The following is a 20,293-nucleotide window of genomic DNA, read 5'->3' as shown; positions in this document are numbered from 1 at the left end:
ATTAAATCTTTAATTTCCCTCATCCTAAAAAAGAACACTGGAATGAAATTGGTACTGTAAATCTAGCAGTAATGGCTTTTCTATGTAAGCATAATGAAAAGACATCATGTTCAAAATTTAGTCTTTATTCCCTGTATGCATATGTACAATTGCATATACATACATATATGTAGTTGTAGCAGCTATGATGTATTTCCCTGTGGACATGGATCCTTTAAAAATTATTTTTCCTGAAAAGCCTATATATTAATAGTAAATTTGCAGCTTGAATAGCATCACTTCAGGAATCAAATTATTTTTCTCCTCTGATTTTTTGTTATTTTTTTTCTTTACCCCAGGGTCCATTTCTTCCTGTGATGCATTTCTCAATGTCTTCCAAAGTAAGGGTCTAAGGCAGGAGGTCATTTGTCCCTGTGCTAGTTCACCAGAAGCTCTCACTGTTGCTATTCGAAGGTACGTGTTATTCCAGTGGAAATAGACCCCCTGAATGTGTATATATGGTAATTTGAAAAAAAAAAAAAAAAAAGAGAGAAAATTATTCAAGTATGAATCTGCATATTTAACTTCTACATGATCTGTATAGTTTGCAATTTGTTTATGTCCAAGGAAGACATATAAGAAGAATTTTTAGAGTAATGATTTAACGTCGGAATGCTTTATGGTTCTCATTGCTGTAATTTTATCTAACTTTAAATTAAATAAATGGAAATGCAAAAGCAAATTCTGTAAATAAAAATGTAAAAATGCCGCTGTAAGTGTAAAATTAATTAAAATGTGAGAATTAAGTGGAATTGCCATCAAGGAAAATCATATTCTTAAGTAGTCTGTTTAAAGAGAATTATGACATTCTGCAGGTTGTTTTTGGCTGACAGGCACTTTTTAACCATTCATCGACTCTCAGTAATCATCTGGAAATGCTCTTTGAATCTGAAGGATTTGTGCCTAGAAATAAAACAGATAAATTCCACTAAAACTGCTGAATGCTACTAAAACTGTTAAGCCTTATGTATATACAATCACAGGGTTGTTCAGGTTGGAAAAGACCTTTAAGATCATTGAATCGCAACATTAATCCAGCACTTCCAAGCCTTCACTAAACTGTGTCCCTGTGCCACTTCCACACCTCTTCTAAATACCCAAGCATGGTGTCTCAGCCTCTTCCCTGGGCAGCCTCTTCCAATGCGTCATGACCCTTTGGATGAAGAATTTTTTCCTAATATCCTATCTAAACCTCCCCTGGCACAACTTGAGGCCATTTCCTCTCACCCTGTCACTTGTTACTTGGGAGAAGAGATGCACCTGGGTACGCCCTCCTTTTAGGGAGTTGTAGGGAGCGATAAGTTCCCTCTGAGCCTCCTTTTCTCCAGACTGAGCCACCCCAGCACCCTCAGTCTCTCATAAGACTTAACCAGCAGACTCCTGTCAGGAGTGCTGTAGCACACAGTAAATGGTGTAGGTATTGTCTGTTTTGGCAGAGTTCTCCAAAAATTGTACCTTGGACAGTAAGCACTTTGTTTTTAAGTTCATACTTCTGCAGCCAATTGTAATTGTTTCACATGTTAGAACATGCAGTATAAATGTGTAAAGCACTAAAATAGCATTAAGTAAAATACTTCCTGCCACAAATTCTTAAATACACTGTCCAAGTGAAATTTAACTAGATTTTCAATTAGCTTTCCAACAGAACATTACAGGAAGAAGGGGATGAGGCCAAGAATGTGGTTGACTTTCAGCCACTTCATTATTAGTTTAAAACATCTGAAAGCAATCCATCAGAGACTTACCCTGTTCAGGTTAGTTGTCTTTGTGTGAACTACAGGACTTCAGAGAGCCCTTCATTCAGCTGCATCAGCCTGTTCTCAGCTTTATACCAAGAAGTACCAAGTGTCTTTCTCTTAGATGAGTTTCCCTGCCATAGGCTGTGCCGGCCTTTGCTCTCTTGGAACAAGCTCTTGCTTTTAAGTTCAGGGAGGAGGTGAATGAGTAGCAGACATCGCTTGTGCTGAGCACTGAGCAGGTTTTGAATTTCCTGGGTTAGTCCTGGAAAATTTGGCCCAAATCACAGGTTATAAAGTGGGAGAACTTCATAATGGCGTGGGTGGTGTGCCCTTTCTAGATGTAAGCCTGTAGCCCTCTGAAGCACTAAAAATTCATTTCTGAATTAACTAGCATTGAGAGTTTACAAAAAAAATTATTAGCACATAACATTGTGGATAATTCAAAATAAAAAGAAGGCATTTTTATCTTCAGTGCGTTGCTGTGTAATTACCGAGCAGTTCTTACTGCAGTGTATGTTACTGAACACATATCTCCTTTTTTTTTTGAAGTCTATTTAATGGTAGGATAATGCTAGATGAACTTGGGAGATGTAGCATTTTTCATTTTGTTCAAGCCATCTCCACTGACAGTAAAGACATTATCATACAAGCTCCAAAGAGTTACTACTGAAGTATGCATTAAAATGATTCCCTGCAGAGCAGAGATCCAGAGAGCTCCCTGTTAATGTTCTGGCTTTCAGAATCTATGGTGTATTTTTACTGAACTTCCTACGAGGAAGAATAACAAAACCAGTTCTCAGTTGAAATACCCTTACAGTTTAGAGAAAGACAGTAATAGACTCGAGGTACTTCAGCCTTAGAGCTGAATCACAAAGCCTAATATTCAAAGGGATGTGTCATGCAAATAATTCATGTTATTCCCCTTTGGTTTATTGCATGTTAGTCTGAACCCACTTGCTTAAGGGAATGCAAAAGTTTAAGGACAGGTTTTTTTCCTGTTTAAATGGCTGGCAAAAAGCAGTGGTCAAATAGATTGTATCTGTAAATGGTAGTAGGAGCTGCTCTCAAAATGCTTTGTGTGATAAGTAGTGCAGGAAAATGGATGTGATGAAAGTCCAGATGGCCTCTACTTCTGGAAGTCTGTGAGAAGCTGTGTGTGCCTGCAGGAGACCTTTCTTCTCATAAGCACAAAATGTGTGTTTTGGGGAGCAGGCATGAGAGAAAGTTGATCAATAATGTCACTGAAAGTTCCTTTTACATGATGGGAGTGTTATTTATCACAGGTGCTTGTTTACTAGGGCAATTTGTTATGCTCTAATGCATTTTCAAGCGTGCTCACATCCTTCTTTGTTGACAATGTCACTTGAGAAATATGTCTCATAAAACCTATTAATTGAAATTTATGGAGCCCATCAGGGCAAGGCTTACGTGAGCAGGACTGGCTTAGGCCCATCTAGTATTTTAAGCACAGCAGAGGAGAAATGTCATATCAAAGGACATTATCTGTTAAAAAATAGTTGTGTTGTGATGGAGTATTTGGGGAAAATGCAGAACTGTGAATTAAATATTAGCTATTTTATCCATCCTGAAAAGAGCTGGAGTCTGCTCTTCATGGATGCATTATCTGAACCCAAATCAGCACCACGTCACCTTCCAGTTTTGCATTTTAAAATGCAGGACAGTGCGCGAGTCCTTCCGGACATGAAAAGCTCTGACATTCCCCTGACTTGGTAACTTGCATACGTCAACACTGGTTTACTCAAGCCCCACTCTCCATAGGTATAATTGTATCCACTGGTGCAGCAGGTGGTTTTATACTGAAACAAGCTGACAGGCATCTTGTGTTTATGCTGTGGAATTTTACAGCACATAGATAATGAATCCGAGCAAACTGAGGTGTTACCAAGAAGCTGCATCCACAACATTTTGACCATGACTGATGAAGGCATAATTTGTTTTAATATTCATGTGGTAAATTAGAATAGGAAGAATTCAATTATATGCACTAAAATGAAGATGGTAAAGTCCTTGTCTCTTCTCCAGATACTTGACAGTAAATCTATGCCAGGTTGCCTCAAAATAGATAACAGGTAGAATTTATCAAGTTATTTACTGATCAGTTCCAAATATGTGTAGTGCAGTTTCCTTACAAATTGTCTCCACCATCTTTCAGTCTTTTAAAAATGAGGTAAAAGGTCTTTACTTGGATGGTAAAGCAATCTTTATAAAAAATGAAAATTAAATACAAGCTGTTTTGGGTAAATGTTAGGTGTTACTTGCATCTCAGCAGCCCCATATATGTGGGTGGGTACTGAATGAGAGAGAGAACAGATGTAATTACTTAGAAATGATGGAAAACCAGGATTTTATCGGGCCTAATAGCAGGGGAAAAGAAGGTGAAATTTCAAACTCTGAAACAGAGGAGTATTTGCAATAGTAGTCCATTAAGCACAAGTAAATGTTTACACCTGCCTGATGGTGCACTGATGCTCTAACTCGTGTTTGTAGGCCAACAGATGACAGCAACCAGCCGCCGGGAAGAGGAGTTCTGTCCATGCATGGTCTCACTTACGGTGTGATTCGAGTGGACTCTGAAGAAAAGCTGTCCGTCCTGACTGTCCAGGATGTTGGCTTAGTGATGCCAGGAGGTGAGAAACTTCCTTTGAAACTGAGTAAGTGTCATCAATTTAAGTAATTGGCAGTAGAAAGTCACAGGTGAGCGTACTTTGTTGCCAGACTACAAACTTTGGGACTACAAGCTCCTTGAAAACATTTCAGTCAAAAAGCATTACCTTACAAAACTTCATGGTTTGGAAATCCCAAGATTTCTTGTCTGCATTTACCTCAGTGTCTGTCTATGCTTGCATTAGCAGCATGTATTAAGCAACCTGCCACCACATCAGAACATCTGTTCCTTAGCTGCGAGATGTTGGTAGAGAAAATAAGGAAGTTAAAGTACTGTGGCTATAAATATCCATAAGTCCAACCAAGACAAAAGATTTCAGTAGGGAAAGTTTTCATAGCGCGTGCTAAGGATCAACAAAGTTGCTATCTGAAAGCTTGCAGAATGTTTTCCCCAAGGTCTTGTGCTATCACCCAGTTATTATATAGAGGGGGTATGACTGAAAAGTTCATGTTGATAAATTCAAACTGAAACCAGTGCTTCAGAAGAGGAAGATTACAGTTTTCATAAGACAGCTACATTTAAATGAGATGCTGTGGATACTAGAAAAGGCTATATACTGTAATTTTTCATAAGAGAATGCTTGTTATGGACCAAAGCAATAAAACATAATGATGCACCTTATAAAATTTCAGTTGAACAACTTAAAGGAAGATACGATTGGTTGTTGTTTAATAGTTATCATACAAGATATTATAATAGATGTGCCATCTTGCACTTCATATTATGTTCTGATAGTTTTAATGAAAATGCGTGCTCTTGTTTATCCTCTGAAAGGTCATTAAAGATTCTGTACACTTGTACTTAAAAGATGTGTTGATTCCTTTCTGCTTTCCCTTGATCATCATATCCTCTTTGCAACTACAAAACCTACCAATGCTGTACTCCAACTCCGCAGATTATAGCTAAAGCAGCATTCCTGATTCTTGCTCAAATGGTTGACATGAAATAGTGCTTCTTTCTCAGACCAGTGCTTTCTAATCCCTCCTGTTTAGCTCCTGCTGTCTCTGCAGGCCTGTAAGACCAGACAGAGGGAGTCTGAGCTCTGATAAATTCTCTGTAAAACAACCATATTAGTCTGCTGGAATATCTTGATCTTTCATACGGCATTAGTTGCTACTTTCTGAGAGGTGGATTTCGTGGTTGCCTGCCTCCCTGGCTGTATAGTAATTATCAAGGGCTCCATTAGGGTATTTCATTTTGCACTGACTGAGGCAAATCTGGTTTTCAGTATGCAAAGCTGGGAACACAATCACATTTCACAGCAATATTACAGATGAGCTGCAGTTTCAGAGAGCAAAGCAAATAGGTATTGTTATCAATGTAAGGACTGAGTTTACATAAAGGTCCTTGCATTCTTTATATAGATATTATTTATAATATAAAACCACTTGTAATGTTGAACACCGTAATGTTCAAGAAACTGATTGTTAGACATTAGCCTACATGTAATTAATTTGTTTATGTCGGCTCCACCATGACGTCTTTCCTACAGCATTTATGTTATTCTGTGGTTCATTTTATAATATTTTTGAATTCCTTTCTTCTCCCTCTAGCTATAATGTGTTCAGTGAAGCCAGATGGAATTCCTCAGCTCTGTAAAACAGATGAAATAGGAGAACTTTGTGTATGTGCTATTGCAACGGGTACATCATATTATGGACTCTCGGGCATGACCAAAAATACTTTTGAGGTAAGTTGACCAAAAAGTGCTATACAAATTCCTTCCTTTTGAACCTTTTCTGTTTCAAGGCAATATTTGTCATAAAATATTGATAGTAACAATATAAGAATAACAATATTAATCAATGGTGCTTGTGGCTTGGGACCTGTATTCCAGCCAGATAATCTGCACTGAAGCCCATTTCATTAAGTGCAGTAGTAGATCTTTATGGGAGTTTAGTTTTGGCTCTGAAGAGTTTTAACTTTAATTTTCAAATAAGATACCAGGAGCTGAAAAAATCAGAAGGAAAGGAATAAGAAAGACCAAGTTCAAAAGGTAATATTGTACAAGTTTATGTGCAGAATTTGATTATGGCAAACACTAAGAAAGCTGCTGGGTATCTCTAGAAAGCAATTTTCAACGTTTCCACAGCACTTCCAACATTAAGGCTTGTATTTATACAGAATCCTGACAGATGTAGTCTTCAAGAGAGGTATCTGAAGAGCAAAGAAACCTTTTCCTGATGAGTCTCCACCTGCTTTTGTTTGAATTGCCTTAGGTGAAAGCCTTTTGGCTTTGTGGAATCTGTTTCCTGACTCCAATGCACACAGCTGTACTGATAGCTCTGTAGTACCTGCTCACTTGTTATCATTAACTTCTGCTGAAGACAGTGCAAAAGGCTGAACAAATTAGAGAAAAAGTAAAAAAAAATTGCTTTTTAAGCTGCAATCCTTTTCTCATTTAATATTTAAGGCAAAAATTAACACAGATACATTTAGGTTTCCCTTAACAAATTTTCTGTTATTACCACTTTTAATAGACTAATGTGACTAATATCTTCTGCAAAATGCAGAGCTGAATGTTGTAAACCCTGCACATTATATAATTAATGCAGACAAATGGTTATGATTCTACATCCTGCTGTTGAAGTCAGGAATCCTACTATGCAATTGTGATCGGAAATTTGTTGATAGTTGATTTTTGTGCTGCAAGTACAATTGGCAATACCCAGTGTGAGTGATAGTCCTGGATTTTACACACTTCAGGGTAGAAAGGTACTCACAAGTACTTGCTCTAATTGTGATATCATTCATAATTCATAACTGTCAGCTGTTTAACAGCCTATTTAGACTGATTTAGACATACTTTATGCTAAGCAAATAAACTGTCATTGAGTGAGCAGGACCACTCAATTTTAAAGTTAAGCATGTTCTTAAGAGTCCTCTCCAAGTGGATCTCTATTCTGTTTTACTGTGTAATTCATGTTGCAGGTATTAGAGAGTCAAAGAGGTTTGTGTTGCTGAAATGAATTATGGCCAAGGATGTATAAGCATTAAATCTGTTCAGTAAGAGTCACCCATGGGCATCTGGCAGCAGAATTTGCCAGAATTGACCTTACTTTTTAGATGAGCCTTCAAGAACACGATTAGCCATGGCCTTCTAATTGCAATTGTCTTTTTGCCTTTAGACTATTAAAGTTTAAAGAAATGACTGCAGGAAAGTGTGGTTGTGTCAGAAAGCAGCTCAGAGTAGCTCACATGCCAAAAGGATAACACTGTACTAATTAGGATAGAAAAACCCATAGGAATCTATCTGTGGAAGTCACTCATGTCTGGTGTTCAGACCTTTAGAGAGGTACTCTGTAGGGCTGTATTTTCACTTTCAGGTGGGCCACAGAAGACTTTATCGCTAGTACTCCGAGAACTTAATTGACCCTAAATAAAAATGTGATCAGCTGGAGGAGTCATTAATGTGCTGTACCTTAAAATAGCTTCTCTTCTAGCCTGCCTATTTCTTACACTGTGCTGGAAATGGGCGTGAGGTACTGAGAAAAACCTCTACTGAAATGTTTGTGAGTTAAGCTCTCAGTTAACCTATACACACCACTTCAGGTTGGCAGTCTGCTCAGCATGGGTTTTTATTTAATACTGTTGATGTTGATTTGTATATTTTTTTTAAGGCCATAAATGATTTATGGAGTCACAGTCACGGAAAATGTGTATGGTAAACAGAGTGGGATTGAATTTGCTGGAACTTAGGTACACACGAGTGTAGGAGTTTCCTGACACTCCCTTCATGGTCAGTGAAGGATAAAGAGCATCACCAGTGACCTATTTACTTTTTTCAGAATAGCCATCTGAGAGAAAATGCCTGAAATACTTTGCAGCCTGATCTCTATGTATGGAACTGAAGACCCCTGTTTCTGTTTTGCAGGTGTTTCCTATGACCAGTTCTGGCGGCCCTATCACCGAATATCCTTTTATAAGGACTGGACTTCTAGGCTTCATAGGACCAGGTGGACTTGTCTTTGTTATTGGCAAAATGGATGGTTTGATGGTTGTCAGTGGAAGAAGACATAATGCTGATGACATTGTAGCAACAGCACTGGCCGTGGAACCCATGAAATTTGTCTACAGGGGGAGGTTTGATTCTTTCTTTTCTTATCTTATGTAGAAATCTTTATTTTGCTTAGACGGAGTGTAAATGATCCAGGTGCTTTCAGAAAGCAGTGCCTGATCTGCACTGTGGTTTCTCTCCAGTTCTGTTCATATTGCCTGAACCAGGAGACAGCTGAGGGAAGCCCAAGGCAATGTTGAGGCAGAATTTGGATACCAAGGTCTTGAAACTATGATTACTGAAATTTCCATTTGAACAGCTGATTAATTCTGAGGGTGTTGGCTCAACAGTACCCTTTCTGTGTGAGCTGAATATTTCCAATATGCCTCACACGGAAGTTTTTGAATGTGAAAGTGGTTCTTTGTGTGACCTGTCTCATGTGCTGAAACTGAGCAGGAGACATCTAAATCTTCTGAAGAGCCTCATGCAGTAGCACGTGCTCACACTCCATTGCATGTCAGACCTCTCACAAAATGATGTTGCAATTACTTTCTTCTAAGTTGGGGCCAAGGAAGGTGCTTATGCTGGCTGTTATATAACAGCTTAGCAACAACCTTGGTGTGACCCAAGTTTAGTGCTTTTCTTATTCCAAGAATGTTCACTTCTCAATCCTGCTCTGACATCATGCTTGTATATACATGACTGTAGAACAAAGCCTGCTGTTTCTACTCCAGAACTTATCCAAAACTGTTCTTGTAGCTTTTTCCCCATACATATATTAGTAATTGACACACCAGGAGTCTAATAAATAAAGAAGTCATACTTGTAGAAGATTAATGTAGAAGACAGGTTTTTCCCTCTGTCCAGGCACTAAACACTCTTCTCTTCTTCTATAGAATAGCAGTGTTTTCCGTGAGCGTGCTACACGATGAAAGGATAGTTATTGTTGCTGAGCAAAGGCCAGATTCCACAGAAGAAGACAGTTTTCAGTGGATGAGTAGAGTTCTCCAGGTAATGCTCTGTATCTACGTTTGGAAGCTATTTTTTTCTTGCTTTATATTCTTTTTATTGATCTTTCAGATCCCTAAGGTAACTGACATTTGTCTTTGACTAACTGTGAATCCATCTTCAGTTGCACTTGCTCTTAATGAGCACAAAATGAGATTCTTCTGAGTGACAGTTCCTATCTGGTCTGCACACACCTGCTATAAGAAAACAGGAATGAATTGAAGTAAATAATAGCAATGAGAGAGTAGCATATGGTTTATAGGGATATTCATTACTTTGAAAGGGGAATGAATGAATGAATGCATTATATACTCTTACTGTCAAAAGCTACCAGAGTCTCTTACTAAACAGTTATAAGCATGGATACAGAGTTGGCCTCACCCAGATTTATATTTTTTAATGGGTGGGAGAGAATTACGTGTTTCTAGCGTATTATGTTGATAGCTAAAATAAACTGGATGAAACTCAGCCTAAAAATCCCAATTTCCCTCCACTGAAATGAAGGGAAGTGATTGATTAGCTCAGATCTAGGTATTTACAGGGAGGATATCTTCTCAGAGGGATACCTATTGCAAAGAATCCCATTCCAGCAGTCTGGTGAATCATGCAGGGCACTGTGATGATCCCACTTTGGTGGTGGTGTCTGACGGTTTGACCAGAAGATGAATGTTACTGTATACTAAAGCATTCTGATCTTCTCAAAGCATTAGGAAGCCCAAGTTACAGCAATATCAATACTATACTCAGTTTTTTTCGACTCTAATGTCTCCACATAAAAAATTTAGATACTTTAGACAGGGTCATCTTCCATCTCCTCCATTTCTGTGGTTAAACCAATTCACACTCAAAAGCAATAGATTTAATGGAGATGTAGTCAGATTAAGTCTGTTGCTACCTTGTGAAGTGGTCTCAACTCTGTCTACAGTTGGTGTCCTGTTACTTCTACTTCCCTTTCCTAACTTCCTTTCTGTTCTTCTGCAAGGACTCTTCTCAGTAAATGTATTGCAAACATGTATTTGCTTTACCCAAGAGCCAAAGAAAAAGATCCCACACAATTCAGAGATGTTTTTATTCATTATTGCATTGTACTGAATAAGAAAGGGAATCTATCTACTGTACTATTTGTTCAAGAAACTGAACAAATAAACTTTCATCCATCTCAAGACAGGCTTATCTGCTCTCTTGATTCAAAAGACAGCTACATTTCATACAGTTAGAGGCATCTCATATTCACAGTAGATCTAAATCAATACCAAGAAAAGATAGAACCTCTAGCTTGTCCATCGCACAGAAAGCCTTTGAAACACCTAGTAGCACCTAGGGCAACTATTGTAGAAGAAAAAGCTTTGGGTTTCCCATGCTTCGATTATTTTTGTCAAGTAGCAGGCTCCTAAAAAGGTTGAAACTCTGGACTTAGCACTTGTCCTGTTTAGTCAGCTGAGCATCTTTGTGACTTTTACAGAACTAATGTCTTACGCAGTCATAGCCAGTAGAATTCTGTACTGAAAACTGCAGGAATCCTGTGTCCCAATACTCCTGCCAGGAGTCGGCCGCGTTATTCTGAGTCTGATCAAGTCCCAGCAGTGTCTGAGAATAGTAGGCCATGTATCAAAGTACACACATGTGTGGCTGCTTTCATCACCCACGTGTGAAGCCTGCAACTCTGGCATGCACCACTATGTGAACAAGAAGTTTCTGTTTCCACCACAGCTGAGAGCAGAGATGAAGGACAGAAGCCAGGAACAAGTGGGATGTTTTGTGCCTCTTCCCAATCAGAGTTTTAATGACAGATGTCAGGAAGTGGTAACCAGCTGTATCTGAATCATCTGCTAGTGAGGCACAACATAACAGTCTGTGTCATGACTCTCAGTGAAGTCCATGATAACAAACTCTATCAAATTGCTACTTGATTCTAAGGCTATTTGTGAGTTGTCTGACACCCTGTGAGGGCTACCCTGTGCCAGCCCTGCCCTGCACTGCCTGCTTCTGCTGCACCTTGCTGTCTCTTCCCTGCAGTTGAGCTGTCTTGATTTGCAGAACCCTTTTTTCCAGTGGTTTGCACATATTCTGACTCTCCTGACCCATTCTGCCCCTTGGCAGGGAGCTGAAGGATGGTAGAGCTACTCTACCTATGGGTGTGTGCTGGACTGTGGGCTTTAGCAGAAGGATGGTTGGGAGGGAGTGGTCAGGCTGGGGATGGAGCTTCTTGAGAGTAGAAGGGTGAAGATCCCAGATCACCCAGCAGTTCAGTCAGATAGATCCTAGATACTCATCTGCTGCAGACTGATCTGACCCTTCAGGCAGTGCTGTAGTTCCTGTGTTGGCAGGCTGGATGTTCATTTTACCAGTGCCAGGACTTGACAGGACTAAGTAAAGCCAGGAGATCTACTGCAGCACTGGAGAGTGTTTACCCAGAGAATTGTGTCAGAATGAGAGGTTTTCTCAGCTCAAACAACACAGCACTGTGGACTCTGCACAAGTTTGGGTATATCTTGTCCGTTTTCATGATGAAAGAGAGGGACAGAGATTTCAGATACTGTTCGTCTCTGGCTGGACAGAGTCATTTCAAAAACCAAGCCATCTCATCAAGAGGCATAAATGCCAGCAGTATTAAAATTGACTGGTACTCTTCTCCCTCAAAATTTTAAGACTCAGTTCACCAGTTGTCATCCTTGTGACAAAGTCATTCCCTGCTTCAGAAATGTGCCAAACTCAAAGGTGATGGGTTTGAATGACACATGATATTTTATGTGGCCTTGTGTAGCAGATGTTGCTCTCAGAGACAGTTCAGAAGTTACTGGGGAATCATTGCATACACCCCTCATCCCACCCCAGCTGGGTATTGCTTTCCGCTCACCAGCTGTAGGAGCCATGGAGTTAAATGTTTGAGTAAAAGTGGTTACTTGCCCTGTGATGGTTTTCCTTCAAACTCATGTCAGGAGAGGATCCCATGATTTATCACTGCTTTTCAGAACCTACAAATAACGTTATGATTAGTAGGTTATGATGATTTCTGCCAGAATTGTATGTTGGCTGCCATAAATATTTCACTCTTGCTGATCTTCCGGGTGGTGTCTGTAGACCAGCAGCAAGGTCTTCCAATTCTGCTGTGAGAACTACTGCTGCTAAAATTCCAATGTTTTTAAATGAGTCACCGTTTTATTATTCTTTCTTATGAAATTTTGAAGTCAAATCAATAAGAAATGGAGCAAACGGAAGCCAAAAGCAAAGCATTGCTTCATCTGTAGAAGTAATCAGTAATTTATTGGTCTACACTTTAGTACATATATAACTGTAAGTGATTATTTGATGCTCAGAGTATAGATTGTATCTTCAAGGCAGCACACATATCAATTCACTTTTCTCACAGTTTAAAATTAAAAAGCAAGATAAGTAAATTATATTTTTGAACATTTAACTACTCATTAGAGCTGCTATTTAATTTGTTTCTCAGTTTGCGTTAATGTCTGAAGTTGGTTTTCTAACACTAATGCTGCAATTTTTGTTACCCTTATAAGGAAAATAACTCCTTCAAATTTGTATGGAATTAAAATCTAAGTGTGTGGATATTCATGATATTCATATTTAACTCAATAAATTACATAGATACTGTATGCTACAATTTTCTTGAAAGTGATGCAATTTAATTAACTTGTCAGGCAGTGAACATGATTGCTATAAGATTCAAAGATGCTTCTTTTTCAGGTTTTTGTCCAACAGATTTTTTTCAAGTGGATAGTTTCATAGTTTTCCCTTATATATTTCCCATTCCTGCCTGAAAATCTTTTGCACTGTGATCAGGGAATGAAACAGTTATTACCCTATAAAAAAGTAAAAAAAATTCACAAGCTACATACATCGTTAGGTGTAGGGGTTATTTGAAATTTTGCCTTGCTCAGGAAGATGGACTGGATATTAAGTTGATAGAAATCCTTTGAACTTTAGCTCTAAGGAGTGCACCAATTTAAAGCAATTTCACATGGCCTGCCAACCCATCTTTGTAATAAATCTCCACAATACCTGCTACTAATGTGTGCTTAAGAGGGATAACAAGGTAACATTTCCTAATAGATTTGTGTGTATTTATCACCAGGTTTTTGGTTGCTTCTTTATCTGCTGGAATGAGTGTAACAACATTTCCGTCCACCTGTTCCCAGTGAAAAGAACCTCCTTATCACTGGCATAGCTGAAGTGTCTTTCCATTGCCAGTTCGTTATTAGGGCTGTTTTATGCAGTAATTCAGAACAGAATTAGAATGATGAAAAATTAGCCTTTCATTAAAATCGACTTCCTGTGTGGTTTTTTAGGCAATAGACAGTATTCATCAAGTGGGAGTCTATTGCCTGGCACTTGTCCCAGCAAACACACTTCCCAAGACGCCGCTGGGAGGGATACACCTGTCAGAAACCAAACAGCTCTTCCTGGAAGGATCTCTGCATCCTTGTAACGTGCTGATGTGTCCCCACACCTGTGTCACAAACCTGCCTAAACCCCGGCAAAAGCAACCAGGTAAGAGGAGTGAAGGCAAAGGGACTCTGACTTCATGCTGTGTGTTTATGGTACTGGAATGGAGCAAAGTCGAGTAATTGCTGACGCAGGTGAGAATCAGCTTGATTGGCTTTCCTCTGAAATTCTCTGTGTGTGTCAAGGACATCACTGGTGTTGCCAGAAGGTAGAAGCACCTTCACAGAGAGTGCAAGGGAAAATGCTGCTAATTCAATAAAGATAACATTTTTATCACTCTACAAGGCACTGCTGAGACCACACCTGGAGTTCTTTGTAAATTCCTCTTCAGTTATGTTTGAAGAGGGTGGACTGAGACCAAATCAGAGAAAGATAAAATCCTGGCTTATTTTGAAGGCTGAGTTTGTAAACTAGAAACAGAGAGGAAGAGGACTGTTGACACTAAATAGTGTGGGAAGAGCAAATACTTAAAAACTGGTCATGAATAAATGAAACCAAAGAATGAGTGGTTTAATCCCCCACCTGAGTGGGGAGATTCTATATTACTCTTACAGCAGGTATATTAGAGGGAAAACCCTAACTAGTTTTAAGATTATTCTTCAGAAGTTCTGCCTCTTCATGAAGAGAGTTGGATGATACAGCAAGGCACTGTCTCAAGAGACCAAGAAAGCCCCTGTGGCCTGCTGTAGTCCAGTCACTGGTTACTTGTGCCCAATGTACAAGCAAATTTTAACAAATTTTTTTTGCCTTTGAATCCAGTTGCAGATTATAGTACTCAGATTAATTTCAAGGAGTTCTGGATGTGTAGCTTCAGGCTTAAGACTTGAATTCAGCTACATTATACTAAGTGTTGGTTATTTTCCACTTTGAAAAACACCTTGGGATTAGAAGTGGGTTTGCTCTCTGGATCTCAAATATGGAGGCTATCCATCATGAACTCAGTGCAAGTTTGCCTACACCGTCAGCTTTTCTTAAACCTTTGGACAAATGTTTCAGAATCAAAACCATAATCTCAGTTTGTGGATACTGGATACAGTGACTTGCACTAACTTAATGGAAGCAATGAGGCCTTTTACGGCAGTGCTCACTTCGGTATTTCCTTATTGCTGCACCGCAAAATAATTGCTGAATTGGAATCAATGGAGATTGTTACAGATATGTTATATATACATTAAATATTACTATGGTAAAAGTAATGCCAGGAGCACAGAAACAAAACTTACAGTATCACATTCTCCCATTTAGTGTTGTTGTGACATACCCCGAGGGCATTGCTTTTATAATTTTAAAGCAGAGTAGTCTGTAGGTGCTTTTGATTGTACATTGTCTGGTTACTTACATTACAAACAATCACTTGCACATCATAGACTAGAAGAAAAGCCTGGTATCAATTGCAGTTGATCAGTAATCCATGCTGGAGAAGCAGAAAACAAATGCCAACATGAGCTTAAATGGTATTTGTGAGACAGGTATTGTCCCCTAATGGCAGCAACAAAACATCAGTGAAATCCACCTCATGGAGAAGTGTCAGCTGTGACATCTTTTCTTCTGAAGCTGTTTGTCTTCACTCTTGATCTTATTCTAGAGGGCTTGCATATATTTTATCACACGCACCATGTGCCTTCCTAATCCCTGTCACTTCATGTCTATAGCATTACAGAAGTCCTAATACAGATGCAACTTAGCCCAGGGAGCCAAAGAGGGAACCAGGAATGTTGTCCCTCTGTTTTGAGGCACTTGAATGGATATGCCTACAGTAAGAGCTAAATTTTCCAAAGATTCATCATATCAAAACAAGCTGTGTCTCTGGCTGTGGAGAGCCCATGCTAAATGAGATATATTTTGAGAGGATGAATCCTATGTATCTTCCAACAACCATTTCTGGTCCACAACCGAAGTTTGTATCATCAGACATGTGCTCAAGGTTTGGTTTTGTGGACAACAGTGAGGAAAACATCATGTAATGCAAAAAAAAAGACATGAATTTTCATCCACAGGGAAAGTATTTTTATTGCACTTTGCATATTTCTTCTTTATTCTAGAAATTGGCCCTGCCTCTGTGATGGTGGGGAACTTGGTCTCTGGAAAAAGAATTGCACAGGCCAGTGGTAGAGATTTGGGGCAAATAGAAGATAATGACCAGGCCAGAAAGGTAAGCTAAACTTTTCTGTTACAGCTTATATTTAACGTCGTATAGTTAACTTCATACATATATAGAATTAACATCATATAGTTGACATCAGGACACTTAGCAGTACAGAGATATGATGGATGATGATGATGATTATTGTTATTATTACAAAATTTGTTGATGGCTTCTTTTTAGTTAACGGATATATTTAATATTTCAGAACCTCCTTTACACATAAATATGAAATAGACATGAGGAGAGGTCACTGCATTTCATCTTTATGGATTTTTTGAAATAAGTTTCCATGGGATAACAGAAAAAATGTGGTGGGGCTTCTTCCAGAAATCACCCTCTATTGTGTAATTTTTACAAGCTCAAGTGGAATCCAGAGAATTTTGTTTACATATATGGTCCTGACCTTATTTGTTATTTCAGTCCTGGAAAATTAAGTTGAAATTCAGCTCTTTTGGGAGTATATGTGAGTAATTAAATTAGTAAGTTCTAAACTATAGAAGTACTTACATATTTATAGTAAGAAAAAGAGAGGAAGCTGAAGAATTGAATAGCACTTAAATTCAGAGGGATCAGTAAGAACTGTGTTATTGCTTTGGAAGTATGTGCAGCAATATATCATCATCCCAGCAGTGGCTTCACTTCCAGAGAGGCCACTGCTACCGTGCAGAAGCACCTTGCTATAAATGTGTGACGACAAGAGAATTAATTCCTGTTTAATGCTTCTGGGTACTGTGACCTGGATTTTAAAGCCAAGAAGTTGTTCAGTGTCATGATTGTCACTCTGCTTTATTGCAGTTCCTGTTCCTGTCAGAAGTGTTGCAGTGGAGAGCTCAGACCACCCCTGACCATGTGCTCTACACTCTGCTCAACTGCAGGGTAAGAAGCTGAAGCCATGGCTCCAATAGGTTTGGAAAAGGCACACTGGGATTTCAGCAGCACCTGCTTGTGCTGTGGCTGGATGTGACCTTTCTCTTCCTTTTCCCACTAATACTCAGCTGTTATATTTAATGTTCACTAAGGCAAAAAGAAAAAGAGAATAATCATTGCCAGTTGTCAAGATATAGATTGCTTTTGTATCAGACAGTGTGCCTTACACATTTCTCATTTCTTTTTCCACCACATGCATGTTGTGTGTGAGCTGACACTGCAGATCTGTTTCAATACTGTTGAATCCGTTTCAAATCCGTCCCTATGCTGAATAACAGTGTTTAATACTGCTCACCATCCTGATTTCCAATTTGAAAAGCACAGGCTTGGCAAAACCAAAGCATTTTCCCTAAATAAAGCAATGGCTGTTGTTTTTGACATTGGACCATCTGGGGGGAGGTGTGAGAATGAGGAAAGGAGGTGAAGAGAAGAAAATGTATGTCCTGAATACAATCAAGTCTGCAGAGGATCCCTAATAAATCTCTCTGCATAACCTACATGGGGTGCCAGGCTGGCACAGCATTTCATTGCTTACTAAAATTGAATTAATGAATGTGATGAGTGCAGAACTTGGCTTTGTTAAGAGTAAAATTTCCTTGCTGTCTGTAGTGTAACTTCTTTACTTCCTGGATGATTACAGATTACAGATGACAAAAAAATAATTCTCAAGACCACAGAGAGAATTAAAGTCTGATTTCAAACCATTCCATCACAGTACATCTACACATATCTATCAGATCTGGGAAACATACATAGTGTGTGAGAGTCTCCAGGAGAGGCCTGAAATAGTGCTATTCCCTGGAGTAGTAGCTGGTGTTGTCTCAGCCCATTGTGGTCTTTACGCGACTTGAATGGGTTCTTAGACCTCCAGTAATTTGTGAACCTCTGTGAAATCACTACTTGCAGTATTTACAGAATGTGCTTCTCCATTTTACAGTACTGGTACAACGTTCAGTTTGAGGCTACCAGTAATCATTAAATAATTTTCTAAAAAATTCAGATTAATATCTCATATTTGTGAATATGTGAAACCTGACAGATAAATAGTGAAGTAGTAATGTATTTTTTTATGGCAAAGTAGAAATCTTGAGAGGCAATGCTATTTATAAGTTCAATATTACACTGTTGAAGTATTGCATTGCTGTGTCCTGTAAGTTAGGAGCAAAGGTGCTGTGAGAAAGAGTTGATATGTACTATGGGATCCCAGCTCTTCCACACAAGACCATTGCTTTTGAGCTTTAAATAAAGCCAAACTTCCCATGCTGGAAGAAGGGTTCAGACAGTGGGAAGTAAGGACACAATGTGCAAAAACAAGGATTAACAAAACAAATTCTCATTCCATAGAAGTGAAAAATAGTTGGATTTTGAAATACAGTTTATCTGTTACTCTCAGTGAAGAGTATCTTCTCATATGAAATTTGTTTAAAAGATGTAATGCTTTTTGGGGAGAATTAATATTTTATAGAAAGGGATGGCAGGTTTTGTGGGGTTTGCAAGTTTTATTGCCCATCTTGAATTTTAGTTCTGATTTGTAAATTTTCCTATTTTATCTTTCTTGGACATTGTCTGTACACTTTGTTCTAAAACATTCAGGCATCCTGCAGTGGATGACTCATAAAAGTCTACTGAGATTAGTGTTTTCCTGTAACCCAAGCTTTGAGAATTTGAAATATTTCAAAATTAGGGCAGTACATTGTTTTTAGTGTGTGTCATGAAGGATTGCAACACCTTTACATTTCAGGATAGCTCATTAAAGGCCCAAAGGGAGCAGTTGTCTGATGCTTGCAAGTGCTTCTTGTCCAACAACAGGATTCTCCTTCCCTACAGTTCATATAAACAGTGACTTCCCACTGGTTCACTGGCAGCAAGTGCCAGAAGTCTTAAATGTAAACAAGCTTTTCACAAATTCACATGGTTTGCAGCAATTCCCTATCTGTTGGTAGGAGCTATGCTTCTGATCTGTGGCGGGATATAAAGGGTCCTTCTTCTCATAACCATTGAAACAGGCAATTTCTTGAAAGAAGAAATGGAGAGTTTAAATACGTTCCTCCTGACGGGTCTGCAGTGGCAGGACAGCCAGACCTCAGGCTGCTTTGGCCTACTCACAGCTGGACAGCGGGAAGTCATCTCTGGTCCAGCATCCATAGAGTTGCATATGTCCTTAGAGGAAGGTTTCTTAGTGAAGTGATCTCCACATTGATCAAAAGACTGATTAAAATTGCCTGGAGTGCAATTCAGTGAGTGTGGTTGCTGAGGCTGATGAAGAGGAATGCTGAGCCTGACTTTGCCCATTTTATTTTCCATTGGGTTGTGCTCTCTGTTGACAGTTTGCAATGAAGTCTGTGAGTGCCAGGCAATCCTGGTAACATGGCACTGCTTGCAGGGCTTCCCCTTTGGCAAACTGCTCCCTCCTCTCTGAAGCCTGGTCAGTAAACATTGCAGTGGTGACTAAGTGGCTAAGTGAAAAATAACTGAACTTAGTGCTTCTGATAGAAGTGCCAGGTGTGCCAAAGCAGTACCGGAGACCGAATTCCTCTTTTTCCACAGAACAAGTACACAAGCCAAGATGTAGCCCTTCCCATACTGCCCTGTCCTTTTCTTCCAGCCCAGACCTGGCCTGACCAACTCTAGGTGCAACCAGTCTGTCCTGTACATTCATTTTTAGACTTCTGAGGTGTCTGCCTGCAGTGGTAGTGAATTTTGTGATATAGATGTATATATTTTTCTAAATGTGTATTTGTGTGTGTACATATGTACATGCACACACACACACATATATATATTTAGGAAGTGCAAGAACTGTAACACTCATTCAATTTAAAACACTGATAATTTTGGGTTTGCACTATTTGAAGTGCTTCAAAAATGCCAAGCTCATGCTGACCAGAGTTATTCAAATTAAACAAATGCCTTTCTTCTCTCTTTCATTTATATGCAATGTAAGTGCTTATCTTGTGTTCCAGACTAATTCTTTTCTCCATCACAAAGTATTGTTTTCTTCTGTGTCTTTTGTCTCTTGTCTTTAAAATATTTCTGCTGGGCCATTTGGCTCCACTCCAGCATGCAGACAAGAAAATGCAATTTTCAGAATTGCTGTCCACAGATGCTCCAGTTTGCTACAGAGACCATAAAGGCACTTCCCTGGCTGCAGCCAGAATGCTGCCTGTGTAGCAAGGGAAGTACAGGTTACATAGGCAGGACATTAGCCCACTGCTGTACTGCCTTGGTTGGGGCAGAAGCACTAAGGGCAGAAGGTACAGAGAAAGGAACAGAGAACATTCCTCTGC

The 20,293-nt window shown here is 39.2% G+C and overlaps 1 protein-coding gene across 4 annotated transcripts in view; it reads left to right on the top strand.

Annotated features, from left to right (window-relative positions):
• DIP2C (disco interacting protein 2 homolog C) overlaps nucleotides 1–20,293 on the top strand; it is a 311,051-nt gene that overhangs the window by 235,684 nt on the left and 55,074 nt on the right. For all 4 annotated transcript variants that reach the window (XM_039548197.1, XM_039548196.1, XM_039548195.1 and 1 more), the window contains 8 exons: nucleotides 339–453; nucleotides 4,287–4,426; nucleotides 6,018–6,154; nucleotides 8,339–8,547; nucleotides 9,358–9,472; nucleotides 13,777–13,978; nucleotides 15,976–16,085; nucleotides 16,875–16,955. In XM_039548197.1, coding sequence (XP_039404131.1) covers nucleotides 339–453; nucleotides 4,287–4,426; nucleotides 6,018–6,154; nucleotides 8,339–8,547; nucleotides 9,358–9,472; nucleotides 13,777–13,978; nucleotides 15,976–16,085; nucleotides 16,875–16,955 — 1,109 coding nt within the window. The remainder of the gene's footprint in view (nucleotides 1–338; nucleotides 454–4,286; nucleotides 4,427–6,017; nucleotides 6,155–8,338; nucleotides 8,548–9,357; nucleotides 9,473–13,776; nucleotides 13,979–15,975; nucleotides 16,086–16,874; nucleotides 16,956–20,293) is intronic.

This window comes from Corvus cornix, chromosome 2 (assembly GCF_000738735.6).
Source record: "Corvus cornix cornix isolate S_Up_H32 chromosome 2, ASM73873v5, whole genome shotgun sequence".
NCBI lineage: Eukaryota > Metazoa > Chordata > Aves > Passeriformes > Corvidae > Corvus > Corvus cornix.
The sequence above is the reverse complement of the archived record's forward strand: the minus strand, read 5'-3'. Positions and strand labels throughout refer to the sequence as shown.